At 45.8% G+C, this 21797-nt stretch overlaps 1 protein-coding gene across 1 annotated transcript in view; it reads right to left on the reverse strand.

The window, feature by feature from the left end:
* APCDD1L (APC down-regulated 1 like) overlaps positions 1–14639 on the reverse strand; it is a 40668-nt gene extending 26029 nt beyond the window's left edge. Inside the window, exon 1 of the mRNA XM_035122457.2 lies at positions 14211–14639. Coding sequence (XP_034978348.2) covers positions 14211–14247 — 37 coding nt within the window. The 5' untranslated portion in view covers positions 14248–14639. The remainder of the gene's footprint in view (positions 1–14210) is intronic.
* Between the last annotated feature and the right edge of the window lie 7158 nt (positions 14640–21797).

The raw sequence follows: 21797 nt of genomic DNA on the forward strand, positions 1-21797 counted from the left end.
GTGTTCTGGTTTTCGAATGTTTTTCGGAAGCCGAACATTTGACGCGGCTTCCGCTTGAGTCCAGGAAGCACTTGCAGCCAATCGGAAGCCACGCCTTGGTTTTCGAACGTTTCAGAAGTCGAATGGATTACGTTCAAGAACCAAGGTACAACTGTACCACCCTTCATTATAAGGGTGTTGTTACTGGTGTTGTATACTGGACCATCCGTGTGCACATTGCTTACAGTACAATAATAGGAAGGTAGATAAGTTATTCTCAATTCCTGGGTCTACAGGGAACTGTTTTATTAACCTCTTTTCCTGGGGTTTATGTGGGTTTGCCTGGCGCTTAACCCATCCATCAGTTTCTCAGGTGAGAGGTACCAGGACCCCCCCTTCACTCTTGCATCCTTTGACATGGGATCTGGTTCCTCCCCATGAAAGAGGGGAGTGTGGTATGTGCTTGTGTGGTTACCAGAATCCCATGGGCAGGGCTTCTTCACAGCAATTCCTCCCATCCGATCATTACTCTGCTGGGAGGGAGCAGCACATTCAACTTGAACCTGAGTAACCCCTCCACATTTTGGAAGTGGCATTATCCGCGACGTTCCGAGCCGTTAACACGAATGCAACACTCCTCATTTAACGCGCCTTGTTTTCTTCTCTCACCCAGGCTCTAGAGAACCAGTGCAGAAAAGCTCTTGCCGCGGCAGGTGCAAAACGATCCGAAAGACTCAGGTTGGAGATTCTGACCTATGTCCCTGACCACCCTCCACCTGACGTCTTGCCCACCAACGTTCAGTTTAAAGCTTTATCATGGCGGATGAATCCCAAGCAGCTGAGCCATGATCTCAACTGGCATCTGCCAAGCATGACTTCAGCCGAGCGTCCAGGGTGTGGTTTGAATGGCAAAATAGAGGAGTCAATGTCAATATGTTGAATGCAGACTTCATGCCAGTGGAATGCTTCCAACCAGCTGAGGTGTCCAGATTTAATGGGATGCCATTCACCTGGAAATGCCACCGCCGCCAATTAACAACACCAGCTCACGCGGTGGCATGTACAGCAGCAAGAGAGAGATACCTCTGACCTAGCCAGAGGAGACACTCGTAGCAGCTTATGTAGGCTGGTGATATCATCCGCCTGTGCCAGCACAGCACCCTCCGCACTGAAAGAACTGGATCGGGCACACCCAACTCTAGCAGGATAAATCACACAAAATAATATTTATTAAGTCACGATGGTGCACTGGGTAATGCCGAACGGAACAAGGCCTATAATAGTGCTGGGTCTATAGAGCAAGAACTCAAGAGGTCGAAACTGGACACACACACACACACACACAGGAGAGACTCTGCAGCTGGAACAACTGCAGAGCAGGTGAAACTTCCTCTTCCTGCTCTGCATTTGCTGCTGCTATCTCTGCATGAGAGGTGAGCCACAAGTTCATCCCTGGAGGATCACACAAATACAAACACACACACAAACACACACACAAACACAAAAACAAACACACAAATTGCCTGGACTTCTGGGTGGTGTGGGGAGATAAAAACAGACAAAGAAAAAACACTATGTTGATGCGGCTGACTTCTGGGCTAGGGAGGGGTGTGTGTCAGTGTTTGAGCTTTTACTTGTACCTGCTGCTTAGTGGGTGGGAGCATCATTTTGGATTTTATTTACAGTGGTACCTCTACTTATGAATAACTCTACTTACGAATGTTTCTACTTACGAATGGAGCTCCGTCCGCCATCTTGGATGCGGTTTAGATTTTTTCTACTTATGAATTTTTAGATAGGGTTGCTTCGACTTACAATTTTTTTCTCCCAATGCATTCCTATGGGATTTGGCTTACATTTTTTTTTTGACTTACAAATGTGTGTTTGGAACGCATTAAATTCATAAGTAGAGGTACCACTGTATTTATTTATTTATTTATTTTTGCTACTTCGCTGCCCATGTTGTTGTCCCTGCTACTGGGCAGAAGCTGCTCCTTGTGTTTTATTTACACTCTGTATGGAATGTTAACATTTTGTAAGACTCTTTTTCTTTTCCGTTTTCTTTTATAGGTTTGTAAATGTTCTTCAGTGAAGCTGCCTGGAGGTCTCTTAGGTGAAACCAAGCAGCTTATAAGTTTTAATAAATAAAAAAATACTTCTTCTTCTTCTTTTTTTTTTAAAAAAACTACAGTATACATTAAATTAAGTTGCAAAAGGAATCAAAATCTCATTTCAAGAGGATAAAGGTCTTCAGTTCCTGGTGGAAAACAAATGGGAAGGAAGATAGCCTAACTCAGGGCTACCCAAACTGCAGACCACAGACCACCAGCGGCCACAAGCTTCATTCAGGCAGTCTGTGCTGTGTCAGTAAAAATGCAATTTGAAAAAGACCACACAGCATATAATAATAATAATAATAATAATAATAAAATTTTATTTATACCCCACCCTCCCCAGTGAGAGCCGGGCTCAGGGCGGCTGACATCAATAAAGTTACAATAAAACGTAAAAGAAAGAAAAACATTTGATTAAATTGCAGATTAAAATACCATTTATATTTTAAAATTGTTTTAAAAAGCAGCCTCGTTTTAAAATGGCCCAAATCAAAACCCAGAGGCATCTAGCATAGCACATTGCAATTGCTACAACAAAACCCTCAGAAATTTTCAAGTGGCTCATATGTGTGGGGAGTTTGGGGACCCACTGACCTTCCCTTTGGAGCCGGGAGTTCCACAACAGATCACTACCACATGCCATCAACCATGCGTCCGACAGGAATGGCGCAGGCAAGTGGGCCGCAATGGCTGATCTGAAAGGATGGGCTGAGTCACACAGGAGGCGATGGTGCTTTAAGTAGCTTGGCCGCAAGCTATTTAGGACTTTGAAAATGACAACTGCACCTGAATCGCACTCGGAAACTAAGGGGCACCCAGCTGACTCCATCTTTCAAGCAGAAGACAATAAACAGGCAGCTAACAACTCCCTGCAAGTAAAGAGCTTGCAAAACAGGGTAAGAGCTTTTCCGGTATCTCCCCTCAGCTCAGTCAGGTAGAGCATGAGACACTTCATCTCAGGGTCTTGGGTTCAATTCCCCACCTTGGGCAAAAGATTCCTGCATTGCAGGGGGTTGGACTAGATGGCCTCCACGAGCCCATCCAACTCTGTGATACTATCAAGTAATAAAGAAACTATGCTTGGCTGCTCCAGTCTTGCTTCCTGGTGCCGCTAGAGCTCTCCCTCCACCCACCTACCAAGCCAACAACAATTGTTCTCAGGGAACAGTTTTCCACTTGTCTGCTCAATCCCAAACCCGTTTAACATCTCAAGAAGATGCTGCAGTCCAGGAATATGGAACCTGCAGCCTTCCAGATGTTGCTGGCCTACAACTCCTGTGATCCCTGAACATTTGCCAAGCAGGCTGGGGCTGGTGGGAGTTGGGGAGTCCAATAACATCCGGAGGAGCAAGAGCTCCCCAATGTTGGCCGTATTTCGCCCAGGGAAGCCAACACAGGTATTCCTGCTTTCTCATCCTGCCCATCCTCCAAGGACGGAGGACCCTGCGAGGACTTACACCACCCACCCCTTTGTCTGCCCTGGTCCTGCAAGTGGGGGTACCAGACCCGCAGAAAAGGACCTCTCATTTTGACCGCTAATCTCGAGTCATTAACTTCTGTTTAAGTCGAACACGTATCTGTGCTACGTCTCCTGGAAATCCAAATACCCATTTATCATTGACAAATTTTAAGCCTCACAAGGGAATGTGGTAAAGAATGACAGAGTTGTACTGGATTTCTCTGATGATGGATGGAAAAACTACATGCACACACATTCTATATAATAGTAATAACAACTCTCATTTCTCTGAACACCAAGCTACCGCCACCGATTTTGGGTCCCTCACTCACCAAGTAACCACTATTTCTTGGAAATGTCATCCACGACATGGTCAAAAATCCTACCTACCCTTTCATTAAAGTATTGAAATTCCAATGGACTGCACCAATGTTTTTTGATGCAATCCAGACTGTTTTAACATCAAAGGATCCATACTGGTTGCTTGACGACGCTTAAAAGTTTTGTGTCTGAAAACAATTTGGGTCAAACTCGACTTAAGATTAACAGTTGCGCATAATTATTTCATGTGGGGAAGAGTTTAATGAAACAATGCTGAACAAACACATCATACTTAATAAGCAAAATGCATACTTTCCAGCTGCCGGTCATGTTTAATTTGGACGAGGTCTTTTTTTTATTCATATATTCTGTACAGTACTTAAAAAAAAAAATCAAGTAGAGAAAAATACCAATGATTAATGTATTTTTTGGATCCTGTGATCTGAAGCCGTTTGTTCTTTACTCTAATGATAGCTTTTGGATAGTACAAAGTACATGGATCCAGATAAAAAGAGGATTCAGATAAAATAGATGGAGGGAGATGCAAGTGAAATGAAATATATTGTGGTTTCTATATTTTCTCCACAAGCGCAAATTGATGAGTAAGGAGATTTTCAAAAGCCAGAAATTGCTAGGAAGAAAAACAGCGCTGGGACCCTATTCTACGGGAGGCTGTGTCTGGCAGAACAAAGTTTGGAAACAGGTTTGGCATGCAGTGATTTTCTTAATCTCCTCCCCACCCCCCAACAGTACAGCTTGACAGTGAGCACTGTCGCTTATATAACCAAAACGGCACCATCATCATTGAAGAAGAAAATGTTGGCAACCTCAGGAAAAAACTTCAAGGTGCGCAGAAGCATTTTTCTGTTTTAGATAAGGGGGGGGGACAAACTTCCCTGTGAGAAATTAGCATGCTCAGTAGTCACAAAATGCAGACTGTGAGTTGGGAGGGGGAATGGGAAAGGGAGGAGAATGGAATGGAATGGAGTGTCTTGGAAGAGGGCGTGGTTGGCTAGCACGCTGATAAACATGGGCCACCCCACACCGTAACATTTTGCTGCAGGTACCACTTGCCATTTATATAAAACAAATAGTGTTGCAGAAGTTCCAATAAAATCTGTGGGAGCTGGCTGATCATGTACATCAAAGGTGCCTTTTCAAGACTATAGCATCTCAGAACGCAAGTGGGAATTTTCCATTTGGAGCACTGCCCCTACAAAGAAAGATCTCCTTGCTTGTAGAAAACTAGCATATCAGAGGAAAGGGAATTAACTCCCCTTATGTGTCAGTTTTCTACATGCAGGGAGGGTTGAAAAAAAGGGGTAGCTAGCATTTGGAAATGCAATTCTCCCATCGGCAGCCTGAAATGGTATAGTCCTAGGGGGATTCTACCATTTAATTTTCATTTTTGCTGAATGTGATCAGCCTCAAGTTTTGCTGAATGTGCCGTTCCTATTTCCACCTAAGTGCCATTTAATTGGAATCAGACTGTTGCACTCCTCCTCCTGTGAGCAGCTGTGCTTTCAGATACACACAGCTGACGAAATCAAACACGGGTCCTAGCAGTGGCAAAAAAATACAGTTTGTCTACTTGTGAGACTCGTGACCAGAACTTCCGATTAGTTCGCGAGCACATAGAGCTGTGCCTTCGAAGGCCACTGCACTACTCAAGTGGAGACAGGCTTCTCCCCACTCCAACAGGGAAGGGCAATAGCTTAGTGACCGAGCATCTTCTTTGCAAGCAGAAGGTCCCAGGCTCCATGCCAAGCATCTTCAGGTAGAACTGGGCAAGATTCCCTACCTGAAACCCGGGAAAGATGCTGCAGTGTAGACAACACTGAGCAAGATGGACCAATGGTCTGATTCTGTATAAGGCAACTTCCACTATGCAATTTTTGATCCTCAAAGCCTTGGGATATCTTTGCAGCAGTTCGTAGGGGAACTTTTTCAGCTAAAGGGCAGAATTCTTTTCAGGGCAAGCTTCTGAAGTAGACTGGAGGGCAGAACCAGAGGGAAAAGAGAATGGAACAAAATAGGATGGAACACATCCCTCTTTATCCTCCATCCAGCCAAGCAAGCAGTTTTATCAGAGTTCAAGGATATGGCCCAGCCCAGCAGAAACGCTCAAGGAGGATGTGGGTGGAGAAGGGGTGTGGTCTGGGGGAGAGTGCCAAGGGCCGCATAGAAATTCCTGGAGGGCCACATCTGGTCTCTGAGGTTCTCCACCCCGTGCTAATGCAAGAAAATCATTTTCCAGACAACCTGAGCAAAATCAGACCACATGAAACAGGACTTCTAGAACGGAAGCCTTTTTCAGATTACTTAAAAGAAACACTAGAAGTATGATGAACTCGTGAGCAGGATTTGAACTATGAGCAATGAAAGGAATTAGAGATCATTGAATTGTTGCTATGGTATTAAGAGACAGGTGTTAGGGTACAGCAAAGGGGGAGAAATTAAAAAACACTGTGGGAAATGGTGTGGATAGTCGATGAAACAAAATAAAAATTCATGATGTATTGGAGTGTATGTTTTAATTTTTGGATAATTCAATGAAATATAATTAAAAAAACAAAACAAAGCAGGACTTCTGCAACAGTTTAATAGATTATTAAACCAATAAATTGGACTGGGAATGCCAGGAGAGAAGACAACTGCTGCACAAATTAATCCCAGGCTGAGAGGCATCCCAAATGATGCACCCCCTAAATTTTGCCTGCTCTCTCGCGAAGGAAGGATGCTGATGACAACAACATCTCCAGCCTCCAAATTCTAATAAAATGTACTAGCGTTTCAATGAAACCGAGAGATTCACAGCCAATAAAGTGTATCTGTTCTATGATCTGCTTCTTTGAAGCTGGTGGTGTTGCCAGCACTTGAAAATGAAAGGCACATGCCTGGGATCAGAAAAACAGCTGGGAGGATTCTTCCGCAGCCTTCCCCAGCCCGGTGCCCTCCAGATGTTTTAAACTACTCTCCCACCAGCTCCAGCCAGTTCTTAAATCATCTGCAATTTGCGTGTTAACCAAGAGGCTAAGATTGCGTATTATCGGTGTTGAAAAAAAATATCATTATTTTTTTAAAAAAACACCCCACATTCTGCAACGGGATATTCCAAATCTTCCACCAAGGAAAGCTTAATTCTGTAACCTATACCAGTTAATGCAAATCAGGGGAATTTTTGACTTACTTAGCTCCTGGTGGGTATGGGGATGGACAAGAAGCTATTCAAGGAATAATCCCATCCTCCTTGGCTACACAGAACATTTTTTCATTTGCTGTAATTCCTTTCATCTCTCCAAGCTTTGCTAACATAAGCTTTCAAGCTTCTGTTTCAAGCTTTCCAAGCCTTTAGCTAGATCTACTATATTCTGAGCACATACAAGGGCGTACGATTTGGAGCATGCCCAGTGCATTTTTGCAGCCAGAGTACGCCGGGGCGCAATTCTGGCACCTCTCAGGTGAGTGCCACTGCGGGCCGGTGCTCCCCCCCCAACCGCTTCTTGCCTTTACGTACTTCTGAGAAGCCCCAAACGAATTATTTCAAGTCAAAACGGAAGCTGGCCAGCCTGTATCAGTCTACACGTTTTTTAGATCTATGACTTCACCTAGCTCCTAGTCGCGAATGGTCAAGCTACGGGGCTGGACTAATTTGTATTTTCTTGAATCCATCTCCCATGTAGAAGAGGCGGGCTTTAAGCTTTCCAGCCAGGCCTCTCCCATTGCACACATGCGTGTTTGCACGAGGGCCTTTCCGAGCTGCCCTAGCCATCCTCCTGTATCTAAGATGATGAGGGAGATGGGGGCACATTTATTTGACCTGCACCAGAACCAGGGGCAACCCCAAAACCAGCTAGGGAGGAGTTTGCCATAGTTTTTAGTGCTTCTGCGGGCGATGAACGTGGCTGTTGTTAACCCAGCATCTGTTCAGGGCTGCCCCGAGTTGCCCAGCGACTTACTGCGAGTAAGTTCCGGCACCTATTTTTCGGGGGGGGGGGGAGTGCCGAGTGCACCAATAACATCTTTCAGTGTGACTTAAGTTTTACGTAACTTGCACACCGTTTTTGGAACCGAAGCACCAACTCCCCAGTGTTGCGAGTCCAGAGTGACCATGGAACAAGGCCCACAATGGCTGACTCCCTTCCTTTCCCTTTTGAGTTTGGATTTTATTAGCTCCAAGAAGCACAAAGGTAGAGACTCTTTCTCAGCGGCTAAAGAGACCCCTTTCCATGCTGAGTGGGTGGCTCTGGGACACTGGAGACGGAAAACCTGTCGCAGAAACTGTAATGGGTCTTCGACCACTACACCTCCCCTTCCAATGGACCAAGGAGCTTTCTACAACCCATTCGTCTTCGTCCTAGAACCTGGTTTGAAGACCTGCCATCTACTTACTCTGTCACAGACAACAATCTGTAAAGCTGGGGGTGGCGGGGGGGGGGAGGAGTTGAGTCTGCAAAATAACTGAAAACAGGTCATGGTGTCCCAACAACTCCTTCGCCAAACTTGGAGAAGATTGTAAGAGCCTTCAGCCAAGATGGAAAATGTTAAGTTCCAAGCCGTACAAATCAAAGACCCTCCAAGCAGGCTTAGCAGGAAGATGGAGGTCTGGGAACCAAGGTTGTTTTTTTTTCCTGGGGTTTGCATATGTGCAGGCAGAGAAGGCCAGTAAGCTGCTACTCTCCGGAAAAAAATGTTTGCCTTAAAATCCGATAGAAATCTAAAGCTCAAAATGAGGTGCGAAGGGATGAGGCTCAGCCTCCATCAATACTGCCCAAGCCATGCATTTGGCTGAGTGGAGTGGAGTCTTTGATTTTGTGGGTCCACACACGTTTCTCTTTGGGTATATAACCTTCTGCAACCTTTAGACACACAGGAAACCTGCAGCATACATACACATTCCGCAAGTTTTATCATTCTTTCTGGGTGCCCCCAAACCCGTGCCAAACTGGTTACACTAATTGCATTTTTTTAAAAAAATCCTTAAGAGTGAAATCGGTTTTTAACTGATGTAAAAATCCATATGTGTCATCAAACTAAGAATGTCAACCGAGCAATCACAGCTCAGTCCTGTTGTGGCATCAAGCCCAGAAAGGAAGGTCCAGTCCTGGAAATGACAGGGGCAAAAGGGAGAGGCTACTTAACCCCTGCAGTACTAACTGAATGTCTCTTCCCAAGGCCGCTTATTACTTAATTGTGTTACTTAAATTTATTGTTTTGAATTTGTTTTGTACTTAAATACAGGTGAAACTCGGAAAATTAGAATATCATAGAAAAGTTCATTTATTTCAGTAATTCAACTTAAAAGGTGAAACCAATATAGGAGATAGACTCATGACCTGCAAAGCGAGATATGTCAAGCCTTCATTTGTTGTGACTATGATGATTATGGCGTACTAACTTAGTAGGGCTATTTTACATTTTCAATCAATTTTCTCTCTTACCTTAAGGCTATTTCTGTTTTGTTCCCTGAGATTTGTTAATACATAGAAACATAGAAGGGACCCTGGGGGTCATCTAGCCCAACCCTCTGCAATGCAGGAATATCAACTAAAGCATCCACAACAGATGGCCATCCAACCTCTGCTTACAAACCTCCAAGGAAAGAGTCCACAACCTTCCCCGAAGGACTCTGTTCCACTGTCAAACAGCTTGAACAGTTGTATATGGTATATGGCAATAGTTTATCACAGTAACTTCTAGTCAAGTCGGATTATGCAAGCTTTCAGACTATGCAGAACTCTTCATCTCATATCTGCCTTCCAGTAATCCTCATTAACTCAGACTGTTTCTGCACTATATGTGTTCTGGAGCATCAACAGTTGGGAGGGTCTCAGTCCTCCCAGCCTCTCAAATTTTGCAGCACAGCTATGAAGCTCTACACTTCAAGCAAAACTTAGGTACCCTGTTTTAGAAAACTCACAGCTTTTCAAACAGTCCCATTATTATTTTTAAATGATCTGGATAACAACAGCACAATTTCCTAAATGATGCCCCCTTTTTTCAGAACAAAGGCAATTCTTATCCTGTAGCTTTCTACCAGAGCAGGCTTAGCTATTCGCTCTAGCTGCCCAACAACCAAACTTTGCTCTCTGTTAGCCCATCGGCACAGACTGTGCTTAAAGTGGCAAGTGCCCCATCTATAGGCAGACTACTGCAGCCCCCATCCCACCATAAGACACTTGCTGTGTTATTGTGCATAAGAAACAAGACCGAAAAGACCAGGAGCTCAAAATTAGGAATCCAAAATGCTAGCTTTAGGCTGAAGGAGTGCATCTGCCCACCAGAGAAAGAATTACAGAAAAAAAGACAGAAAACTTCAGGACTTATTTTCAGAAGTAAGGTGACCATAGTTCAGTGGCAGAGCATGTGCTTTAAATATAGTAGGTCCCAAGTAGGGCTGGGAGAGACTCCTGTCTGAACTTTGGAAAGCTGCTGTCGGTCAGTGTTGAACATACTAAGCTGAACTGACCACTCAAATAGAAGGCAGTGTTCCTATGGCCTCCTCCTAGTACCCTAAACACATGTCTAGTTTGCACAAGCAGGAGAATACGAGGAAGAACCTGAATCTGGGTTGCTCAAAGTGCCATGCGCTCTGTCACACAGTACAGAAAGCTATGCTTAAAAAAACCTATGGAGAGAAAGCCACCAGGAAGGCTAAGCTAAAAAAACCCTTCCACCTGGCATGATAGTTTCCTATGTGTGGCAAGGTTGGGGAGGCAGTAAAATATAATCCTGGCAGTCATTGGGAGTCCCTGCCTGTAGTTCTAAGTGATCCAATTGAGATACAGGTTTACTGAGTCATCTTCCATTTGTGAGAACTAGGCCACAGCGATGCAATAAAAATTGCTCTCATGCCTCCATATCCTTCTTCCCGTACTATGCCCTTTCCATTTGGGACAATTTCAGCTTTTCGCCTGTCATGTTTCTTCAGCTAAAGGTAAAGTTAAAGGAACCCCTGACCATTAGGTCCAGTCGTGACCGACTCTGGGGTTGCAGCGCTCATCTCGCATTATTGGCTGAGGGAGCCGGCGTACAGCTTCTAGGTCATGTGGCCAGCATGACTAAGCCACTTCTGGCAAACCAGAGCAGCGCATGGAAACGCCGTTTACCTTCCCACCGGAGCAGAACCTATTTATCTACTTGCACTTTGATGTGCTTTCAAACTGCTAGGTTGGCAGGAGCTGGGACCGAGCAATGGGAGCTCACCCCGTCGCAGGGATTCAAACCACCAACCTTCTGATCGGCAAGCCCTAGGCTCTGTGGTTTAACCCACAGCGCCACCCGCTACAAATGTAATTTCAGCTACAAATGTCATTTCTATCCTGCCGTCCTGGGGCAAAAGCAGCACTCAGGGCAGCTTGCAACCTTAACTTTTGCCATTTCATTAAAACAACAGTATAAAACTATCAACCAAGGAGACAGCACTTGCAGTTTAAAGTCAAGCATTAAAATGCTATCTGCCACATACGGGTGACTCTCAACTTGCAGAGAGGTTGCGTTCCAGGGATAAAGCCAAAATAGTGTATAGTCAAAACATACTGGGTGCAATGGGAGAGGGATTCCCCAAGTCCTCCCCCCCCCCGATGCCCAGCCCCATTTTTAATTAAAGAACTTTTTTTTGCCTAGCACGTAAAGTTGAATATGCACAAGTTGAATGTGTATGAACTGTGAGTTACTTGTATGCAGCAAAAACCTGCTGGAATAAAACAGTCTAGCAGCCAACCTTTCTTAATGGGGAAAGAGGTTCCATACTTTAGGGTGCAGCCAAACTATGGCTTCTCTCACTATATCAGTGTTTGCCAACGGGTGTCCTCCAGATGTTCTGGGTTACAATTCCCATTGTTCTCAATCATTGTTTGTCCCGGCTGAGGTTGATGGGAGCTGTAGTCCAAAACATCCTACGCTATAGGACACATTAACTATAACTTCTGAAAATGTGGCAAATGTCGGCTGTCGTTCAAGGTGGGAAAGGCGACAAATTTCGCAAGGGCTCGAAAATGCATTTCCCCATTTTTCCAGACTTAACACCTGTAAGCAACTTCTCAGACGATCACAGAACTTGCACTCCTCAATAGGTGCACATTTCCCTGTTAAGATATGCAAAAGAGAACAAGCGCTCCTTACAGGTCTGGCCCACTGTTTGCAGATCGTGGCCATTCCCTCTGTATTTAATATGTGCCACATGAATATTAATAAAATATAGTAAAAAAAAAAGCTACCATGCTGCAAATAGCTGTGGAAAGCATTTCAAGCGAAGGGAGAGGGTGGAACGAATCCCGAAATCAAACGGGATGGAAGTTTTCCAGTTCCTGAAGATTACTGCCCGGCGAGTTAAGCTTGACCAATATTGGACAATCAAGGGGGAGGCTAGCAGAGCCAAGAAAAACCCTTCCCTCCCAGCCGCCTTCCTTTTGCAATCGAGATCGGCACCACCACCTTCAGGTGCTTGGCTGAAGCCAGCAAAGTCTCTTCTTCATTATTAGCTGTGATCTTTTATTAGCTGTCGGAGACTGGTGCTGGCTCCTCCAGGCAAGCTCCCTGCCATGGCAAACAGAAGCAGATCCCAAACACATGTACATGTCTGTGTGTAACCCTTTCTCGCTGCAGCAAAATATCTGCAAGCTGACAGATCGGCAACCTGGGACTTCTGGGGGGGGACGGGGGACGACACCACACCAAAATTGACAAAAGAGTGTGTGCACGCATGCACAAACCCACATGTTCACCCTCCTCAACTGAGTGAGCTGAGAGACACACATCTGGCAAAGCAGGCTCTTCTCCACCCAAAAATAAAATAAAATAAAAATCAGGCCGCAATATATTGGCTTAGCTTTTAAGCTGCTGCAGGAGACTATTGCCGCGTTAGCTGCAATGGGCTACTGCAAGCACTTCTCTGGAATTTGTCCCAGATGAGCCAGGCAAGCTCAGGGGAACCATTTGGACTTAAAACTGAGCCAGGGCTCATTGGGGCTTAGCAGGAGAACCTGCTGCCCGTCCCCAGGACATGGGAAGCAAGGAGAGAAGGGCTTCCTTTGTGTGTGGCAGTGCCTGTTCCTCATGTAACTGTGCATCTGGCACAAGGGGCAAGTCTTTTTACACACACAGCACATTTATTGGGGGGTTGGGTTGGATGCCTGTACACAACCCCTAATTATTTCCCCTATCCTTTCATTACAGAAGGAAGACCAGGTGGCTGAGTCTACATAGGAGACAGATTTATTTTTTAAAAAATCCTCTGCAACTTGCAACTTTGGCTCCCCACATTGGTGCAAAATTGCATCCTTTCAAAACAGGCTCAAGCACTGAAAGACAGGGAGCCACAGTACCAGGATCTGGGGGGACACGACCCAGCAGGGAAGTGTAAGTTTTAGGAATCCCCAAAAGAAGATCCGCTCTGGAAAATGCTCACACAATATCAATCCCTCGTGTTCTGGGCGGATTAAACTTCCATCTTGGTTGTTCTGTTCTGTCCCATTAATGCAACTTTACTGCCCTGACCTATTCAGAAAGACTTCAGCCCTCCCCTCACCAACCGCTTTTCAATCCATACTGATGGGTGTCGGAGGTTCGGGACACTGGAGTAAGTGGTGCCACAATCATGCACATTTGTGTATATGGTGTAAATACCAATCAGAATCAATATTGCTGCATGGGAGGGTTCAACTTCTTCCAGTTTCGACTGTACTTAAATACACAAACTCACACATAAAACGTCACAACCGTGAACTCCGCATTAATCTGGAGTAGCCACCGCTTCCTATTAATCATTCACACTCAATAACCCTTACAGCGCAATTGTTACGGGTGCCTATTCAGCAAATCCCGCTGGTTTCAGTGCAGCTTACACTCATGTATGGGACTGCTGCATACTGACGGGGCTTGCGTTTGAGTAGGCACGTGTAGGATTGCACTCCTTATTTTTTTATTTTATTACTACTACTACTACTACTACTACTATCCTAATTATTCTGACTTCGAGGCCAACAGAGCAATTAAAGGGCATTGCGAATCCATTTTAAGCGTTGTCGCCTCTGCGAGGGTGTTCGGCGCGCACTAAATCCTCTTGCCCACGCAACTCCCCATCCCCAGCCGTTCAGACGTTCCCGACTGCAGCCGCGCTTTGATTTTAAACGTGGGAATCCGCTTTACCCCTTGACGCTCTATGGGTGCAACGGTGCCGCGGCCAACCCAGCTCCTTGGAGACCAGCAGCAGCAGGGCATAGCCGAGGGAGTTGCGAGTCTCCACGCTCCAAAGCGGCAGTCAGGGACCCCAGGCGCAGATGCAAGCCCAAACCCACGCGCCCATTAAAAAATAAAAATATCGCGCGACTGCTTACCTACGAAGAGCCCCACGAGCCACCAGGAGCCGAACATGGCCAGGTCCAAGCCCCACGCGGAGGTGCCTTTGCAACAACCTGTCCCTGGGAAACAGCCGGGGAGGGAAAAAACCAAAGCGCGCACGGAGAGGAGGCAACTCCGGTGCTGTTTGGCTCAGCGCGCACCGCCTGTGCCGGGGAATCCCCGGGGATCCATGTGCTGCTGAGAAGCGAAAGTCCCGGGCAAGCGGGGAGAGGCAGCCCACGGGCAAAGGAGGCCCCGACGGGCTGAGTTTGGCGGTGGCTGCTGCTTCAGAGATCGAGAGAGAAACACGCCGCGCTCCTCTCTCCTGCTGCCGCTCCCGCAGCGCACGGCGCGTTCGCTTCTTCGGAGCCGCAGCGCCTGGCTGCCGATAGTTTTAAGGGAGTTCGGCAGATCCCAGGTTCGCCAGCCAGAAGAGGTGGAGACTGGGGAAGTGGTGTGGGGGGGGGAGCGAGGGAGGGCCGGGAGGAGAGGGGTGTCCCCACGTCCCTCCACGCACATTTCGGTCACGCCCAGCCCTGGCCGAGTCCCTTCGCCGACTTCCCCACTCCACCCCCAGCAGAAATTATTTGCGGTCTTTCCCCCCACGCCACCATTCACAGACCAAAATCACTTTAAAAGAGGATTAGAGGAGAAATTCGTGGAAGGCGAGGGCTGCTAGCCACGATGGCTTTGCGCACTGTCAGAGGCAGCCTGCCTCTCTAATGCCAGCGGCTGGCTCTTTTATTTTATTATTGATAATTACATTTATAGCCCAGCTTTTCCTCCAAAGAGCTCAAAGATAAGTGAGCTTGGTAATATGGGGCCCTGAGCAAGGACATAATTTGGCGCCACTAAATATTTCTTATTTTCACAAAAAATCCATTTTTTGCATGATTGCTTTTTATGGGTGTTCTCAGTTGGTATCCATATAAATATTAGGTTATTATTATTATGGTTATTATTATTACTAGTTTGCGCTCTGCCACTCTCAAATTCAGTTTCCTCACTGCCATAGCTTTGGGCACGGAGCAAAATCAGGCCTCTGCGCTCACTTCCAGATGACTTCTTTATTGAGCATTCATCCCGATTTCTTTGCAGGACAGTTAGATGGTGTTCCAGTGCATTTCCCCGTCACTTTCCTTACAGTAAGAAGTCTGATCTTTTGGAGACACAGTTTTCTGGAGCAAGAACCTCCCAGTCAACTATTGATTGTGCAACCTGAATTTGCAGGTATGTGATTGCCTCACCTGAATGAGGCAAGAGGGGTGTTATAAAAAATTATATGGGGGGAGCAGGACACCATTATTAATGAACAGAGAGGGGTGACAGAATTTTACAGCTGCAACTACCCAGAATCCTGTTCAATGCCATCTTCCCCATCTCCTCACCCCTCCCGCTAGGACATGACCTTGCCTGAAAGAACGCTTAAGGATCTCAACGTTAGCATAAGCTCACACATTTCCCTTCTCCACCTTCCCCTCCGCCCCAGACTCCTTTAGATTATCAATACAGAACCTTTTGCCTTACGTTATGCTAGATTCTCTCTGTATTAGAATTGCTGTCTTATTCATGACGTATGCTAGGATCTCTCTGTATTGTTGTTGTTTAGTCGTGTCCGACTCTTCGTGACCCCATGGACCAGAGCACGCCAGGCACTCCTGTCTTGCACTGTCTCCCGCAGTTTGGTCAAACTCATGTTCGTAGCTTCGAGAACACTGTCCAACCATCTCATCCTCTGTCGTCCCCTTCTCCTAGTGCCCTCAATCTTTCCCAACATCAGGGTCTTTTCCAAGGATTCTTCTCTTCTCATGAGGTGGCCAAAGTATTGGAGCCTCAGCTTCACGATCTGTCCTTCCAGTGAGCACCCAGGGTTGATTTGCTTCAGAATGGAGAGGTTTGATCTTCTTGCAGTCCATGGGACTCTCAAGAGTCTCCTCCAGCACCATAATTCTCTCTGTATTAGAATTGCTGTTTTATGTCTCAGAACCTTTATATATCAGGACTACTACCTTTTGCATAGAATTCTCTGTATTAGATATGTCTCCTGTAAAAGGAAACGCTGCATGGACCGTGTATGACCCCAGCCCACCTGAACCTTGCCCCATCGCCATCCTGATTCAAAAGACACACATGGACAAAGATGGATTAACTGGGACAGTTTATTCAAACCTCCAGAAGTGTCACCTTTTACATAATCCCAGGGATCATCCTTGTGTGACCTGGGGGAAAACACCTGCCGGATGGACCCCAACCCCTTGGCAATCGCCAGGAACGGCCCCACCTCAACTCCCATCTAGACTGATAAAACAAAGGGAAACCCATCAACAACGGGAGGAGAGCGATTGACATCTCACCTTATGAAGAAATAGCCGTATCAACACCCAGTTAATCCCATCAGCACCCATTTTCCTTGTCTTTCCTGTCCCTCCCAGTCCAGGGATTTCCATGTGGGGACAGAAAGTTATAAAAGGGAGATTCACCATTTCCCGGGGGTCCTTCCTACATTCTTTGAGGCAGGGACCCTACAGCTGTAGTTCTTTCTTTCTGTAATGAAAGGATCAGTTTGTTTTTCCTGACAGCATCGTGTGGTCTCTGTCATTTCCCGGCGGAGCTGAACTTAGTGCAAATTTTGGAGCTTCCGACCCGCGTCTGTCCTTCCTAAAAGGCTGCGCATTTTAGGGGCAATTTTTCATAAGAAGGGGTATCAACTGTGACCTCACTCAGTGGCTGTTGGAACATAAGGAACAGGCTTCGCCATCAAGGAAAGCCTTTGCAACCCTGATAGCAAACTCGTGGTCTCTTGCCTGTGCTGAGTGCAAAGCAGTCTAATGCATTTTTTTGGTGCCCAAGGCAAAGAAACCAACCAGTCCTGTGTGTACCCGAAGCAAAAATATAATGAGGAACTGTTTGTGTTCTTTGTAGCTCTTTAAAAGTACCCAAAATATATTGCCTGTAGCAGCTGCCTCCCTCTGCCTGATGGGGCAAGTCCCTGGCATGTGTATGATTTCAGCATCCATTGGGAAGCGTGCCACAGACACTGTGTGTGCTAAGAGTCAAATTCTGCACATGATGATAAGGTCTGAGGGGGACAGCATCCATATCAATGTGTTCCCTGATGCCACCATCTTTCTACCCAGGGGACTGTGCAAGCAGAACTTTAAAAACGGGGGCAGATACTGCAAGGATTTGCAGGAGAGCAGCCGCCGATACAGCTGCTGCTGGCACCGTTTTTGTGTCCTCTGGGCTGAAAACAAGCAGGCTCCAGGGTCGTGTGAATCAGCCCTCGTGGGTGTTGAGGCAAACGATGCTGTGAGTTTGCCCAAGGGAAGGGCTTTTCAGCTGAGCATCACCCTAGCCAAGTGGCGTGCCCTTTGGGCTTGGAAACCAGCCATCTCTAAACTGCCAAGAAAACCTCCTCCCCGTCCTGCTTCACTTTCCTGCCATTGCATGCCTTTCCCACCAAGGCTGCTTTGAGAGACCCACTATTCAATAGTTTCGTATCTCCCAGAAGGAGCATTTCTGCAGCCAGCTGGGGCCTGAGGACAATAAACGAGAAGTGGCGTTTTCTGCCAGGGACATAAGCCTTAGACAAGAGTTTCTCTTAATATATTAATTGGTGTTTTGGAGGGTATGTTGTGTGGTTTGTTTGTGTTTCCAGGGAACTGGGGCAAGTGCATGGAAGGGGGAGCCAGTTTCCCCCCCTAATTTTTTTTTCTGAAAGCAACAGCTTCCTGAAGCTATAGGAGACTGGGGAACATATGGGCAAATATGCTGTTTATTAGCCAAGTAGCATCATGACCGCTTCTAAAACAGGCTGCATACTGTACTTATTTATCAGGCAGTATTGGTAGTTATCGCTAGCCAACCCTTTAAATGCACACTAGTCAAGATGAGTTAATGTAGATTACTAGTTTGGGGTGGGTGAGGGAGGAATGAAGGAAATCAAACCCACAACAAAAACTTCATGGGGGAAAATAACTAAGTTGGGGTGTGTGCAATTCTATAAAATAACATGCATCTTCAACGATAGAACACAAAATTTATGGCCACAAGTATTGTATTTTTTAAAAAGTGATGCATCACTGGAATGAACAAATCTAAAACCTTTTGTACATGACAAACATTATGCACATTTATGTGTTTGCCTGTGAGCAAGCACACATTATGTATGTTATGTAGCATTTAAACCATACCTTGGTCTTCTCCAGTGATCTAGGATCATGGTCATCACAATTTCAAATGTGCATATATTGAAAACAATTTCCTATTTCTCAGCCTGCTGCTTTACTGTATGTGTTACCTACTCTAAGCTTCCAGCCTCCATTGCTTCTATTGCCTCCACCCTCTCTATTGTAAGCTCTCTTTATCTGTAGATGAGGGGGGGTCTACTCATTTGGCATCTCACCCCAGTTCCTTTGATTCTTTGATGTCTTAATGCCTCATTGACCCCAGGCTATCACCTATGCAGGAGGCTAAGGTAAAGGTAAAGGGACCCCTGACCATTAGGTCCAGTCGTGACCGACTCTGGGGTTGTGCGCTCATCTCGCATTATTGGCCGAGGGAGCCGGCGTATAGCTTCCAGGTCATGTGGCCAGCATGACAAAGCCGCTTCTGGCAAACCAGAGCAGCACATGGAAACGCCGCTTACCTTCCCGCTGTAGCGGTTCCTATTTATCTACTTGCATTTTGACGTGCTTTCGAACTGCTAGGTTGGCAGGAGCTGGGACCAAGCAACGGGAGCTCACCCCATCACAGGGATTCGAACCGCCGACCTTCTGATCAGCAAGCCCTAGGCTCAGTGGTTTAATCACAGCACCACCTGGGTCCCTAATGCAGGAGGCTAGTCCTGGCTTAATTAGCTTTTGACACGTGCTGATTCCAGATGATTTGAAGTGTCTAATACACAGTTTAAATACCCACAGGTCTAGCACATTTTTATCAATCTAAGCATTAGTTTAATTCTTTCACTAGCTAGATCCAGCAATTTTGAGGAAAGTTATGACAGGATTCACTTCTCAGGCTCTCTCCTGGTTAATGTCCACAATGTGGTATAGACCACAAAGGAGAAATCATGCACACATTTCTAGCCAACATTAAGCACAAACAAATTTATGTGCCTATACGAAAAAGCCCTTAGAGTTCTAGCACAGAAGGTACAGATGTATTACACTTTTGCATAACTGGGCAATGTTTTTTTCCATCAAAAGAAGCAAAATCTTAATATCAGCTCTGACCAGCTTAGCCCCAAACGCTGTAACCTTTCCTCATAGGGCAGTTGCTATGTTTCCTTGATTGCTTTGGCTGCTGCCCTTTTAAGGGGTTGCAGTCCAAAACAGCTCCAAAAATGGTGACGGCTGTTCCGTTGGGACTTGGTGTGCAGCAACACAGCAGCCCTATAACTCTGGCAGGAACAGAGCACTCTGCATCAGCAGATCTCCTTAAATTTATTCAAAATATTCCCAACAAAATATGCACAGTGTTCTCGGCTGGGCCCACGGCACCTGGGACAGGATCCAGCCCAGGCTCTGTTTCTCCTCTTACGAATCTCAATTCGGGCGTTGTTGTGCAACAACGGCGGACAAATAAACATGCTGAGAAGCTTGGTAAGCCCCACAATGGTGGCTGGCTGGAAATAGGAACAGTATTGGGGGAAGCTAATTCATTCCAGAGGCATTTGGGCATTATATGTTTTCCTACCATGAGCCTTCCAGTTGGACTGCTTTGACCTTGGCATTGGGTAGGCAATTCTAGGCAACTCTTGCATGACTTAGTCTGCCCAGCATATTATCACTGAGCTGAATCGAGGCTGACGCTTGAATGGGAGATGTGTGGAGAGTCCCATTGGCAGTGATGGATTTATGTATAAGCTAAACAAGCTATGGGACCCAGGTGGCGCTGTGGGTTAAACCACAGAGTCTACGGCTTGCTGATCAGAAGGTCGGCAGTTCGAATCCCTGCAATGGGGTGAGCTCCCGTTGCTCGGTCCCAGCTCCTGCCCACCTAGCAGTTCGAAAGCACATCAAAGTGCAAGTAGATAAATAGGGACCGCTCCGGCGGGAAGGTAAACGGTGTTTCCGTGGTACGCCAGAAGCAACTTTGTCATGCTGGCCACATGACCTGGAAGCTGTCTGTGGACAAACGCTGGCTCCCTCGGCCTATAGAGCGAGATGAGCGCCGCAACCCCAGAGTCGGACACAACTGGACCTGATGGTCAGGGGCCCCTTTACCCTTTACCTTAAACAAGCTATAGCTTAGGGCCCCACTCTCTTGGGCCCCCCAAAAAAATTTAAAGGGAAAAAAACTGGATGTGCATTTTCAAAATATAAGATAAAAAACAATTAAAATAAAACCTACACACAGCAACAGTGTTTTGTGTTGTGTAGGCTCCTATGATGTAAATAATGGGCCCCGCCTGCTAGCCTGCTCTGTAAAATATCACTGGTTTGCTCATTTCTGTATATAGGGTGCCTACATTCTGCATGTGCAAATGGTTTTTGGTACCTATTAGCTCCATACATTTCCATATAGCATATAGTCAACACAAAAAACAGCAACAATTTGTTGTTGACAAAGGACAGCTGGACATATAAAGGGCCCCATTACCTTCCGTAGCTTAGGGCCTCATCAAACCTAAATAGGGCCCTGCCCGTTGGCCACCTCCAAAATCCTCTATTACCATCTAATGCCACTTTTGATGGACAAATTGAACTGGACAGAAATTCAGAGCTTGCTTTCTCCATTTCTTTCCTCTCTGCCAAGACAGCCTCATTTAAAAGATAACTGATTGATAGATTGACTGTCACCGGCTAGAGGCATGACGCTAAACGGGTCCCTGTGTCTCTGCTTTTTAATCATAAAAAAAGAAATGAAAAAGATCTCTAGGGAAAGAGGAATAAATGCATTTCCTCATTTATATCTCATATTGGCAATGAGCAAGAAACAAAATGTTGACGAAAGGGTGAATGTGGAGCAATTTTCCACTGTTCAAATAAAGGAAAACAGCTAGTGTCATAATTCATACCCGACGTTTTCTGCTGGAGAGAAGAGGGGCGGATGCCAAAATATAATGACTTTGATAGTTTAATACTCATTCGGCTGTCTAAGCTACAGGCTGAGTTTAATGGGGCTTCTGAAGCAGAAAAATAGGCAGACATCTGTATGTGAAAAATCGATTTAGACATGCTATAAAAAGAAGCATTTTGTTGAAAATTATCCACCTCTTGACTGGGTATCCTGGATTTGCTATTTAAAAAATTATTCAGCACCTTAAGGTTACAACCCTAAGCTAACGTACTAGAAAGTAAGTCCTGTGGGACTTGGCAGGATTTACTTCTACGTAAACATGCTGAGGATCACTTGGTGGAAAATAATTTTGTGCTTCTTGGAAATTTGTGTGGAGAGGGAAAAAAACTGTATTTTTGGTCTTTTGCTCTCACAGAAACTTAGTGAGGTAGATATATTTATTTCAGGGGGGCTATCTATGTGGCAAACTCTCTTCCTTGCCACAGAAAGTTTGGTAAGAATGCTGAAAATTAAGTAGCACTCCTCACAATGAGGGGTCTTTCGTCCCCTGAAACAAAGTA

Source organism: Zootoca vivipara, chromosome 7 (assembly GCF_963506605.1).
Source record: "Zootoca vivipara chromosome 7, rZooViv1.1, whole genome shotgun sequence".
Lineage (NCBI taxonomy): Eukaryota > Metazoa > Chordata > Lepidosauria > Squamata > Lacertidae > Zootoca > Zootoca vivipara.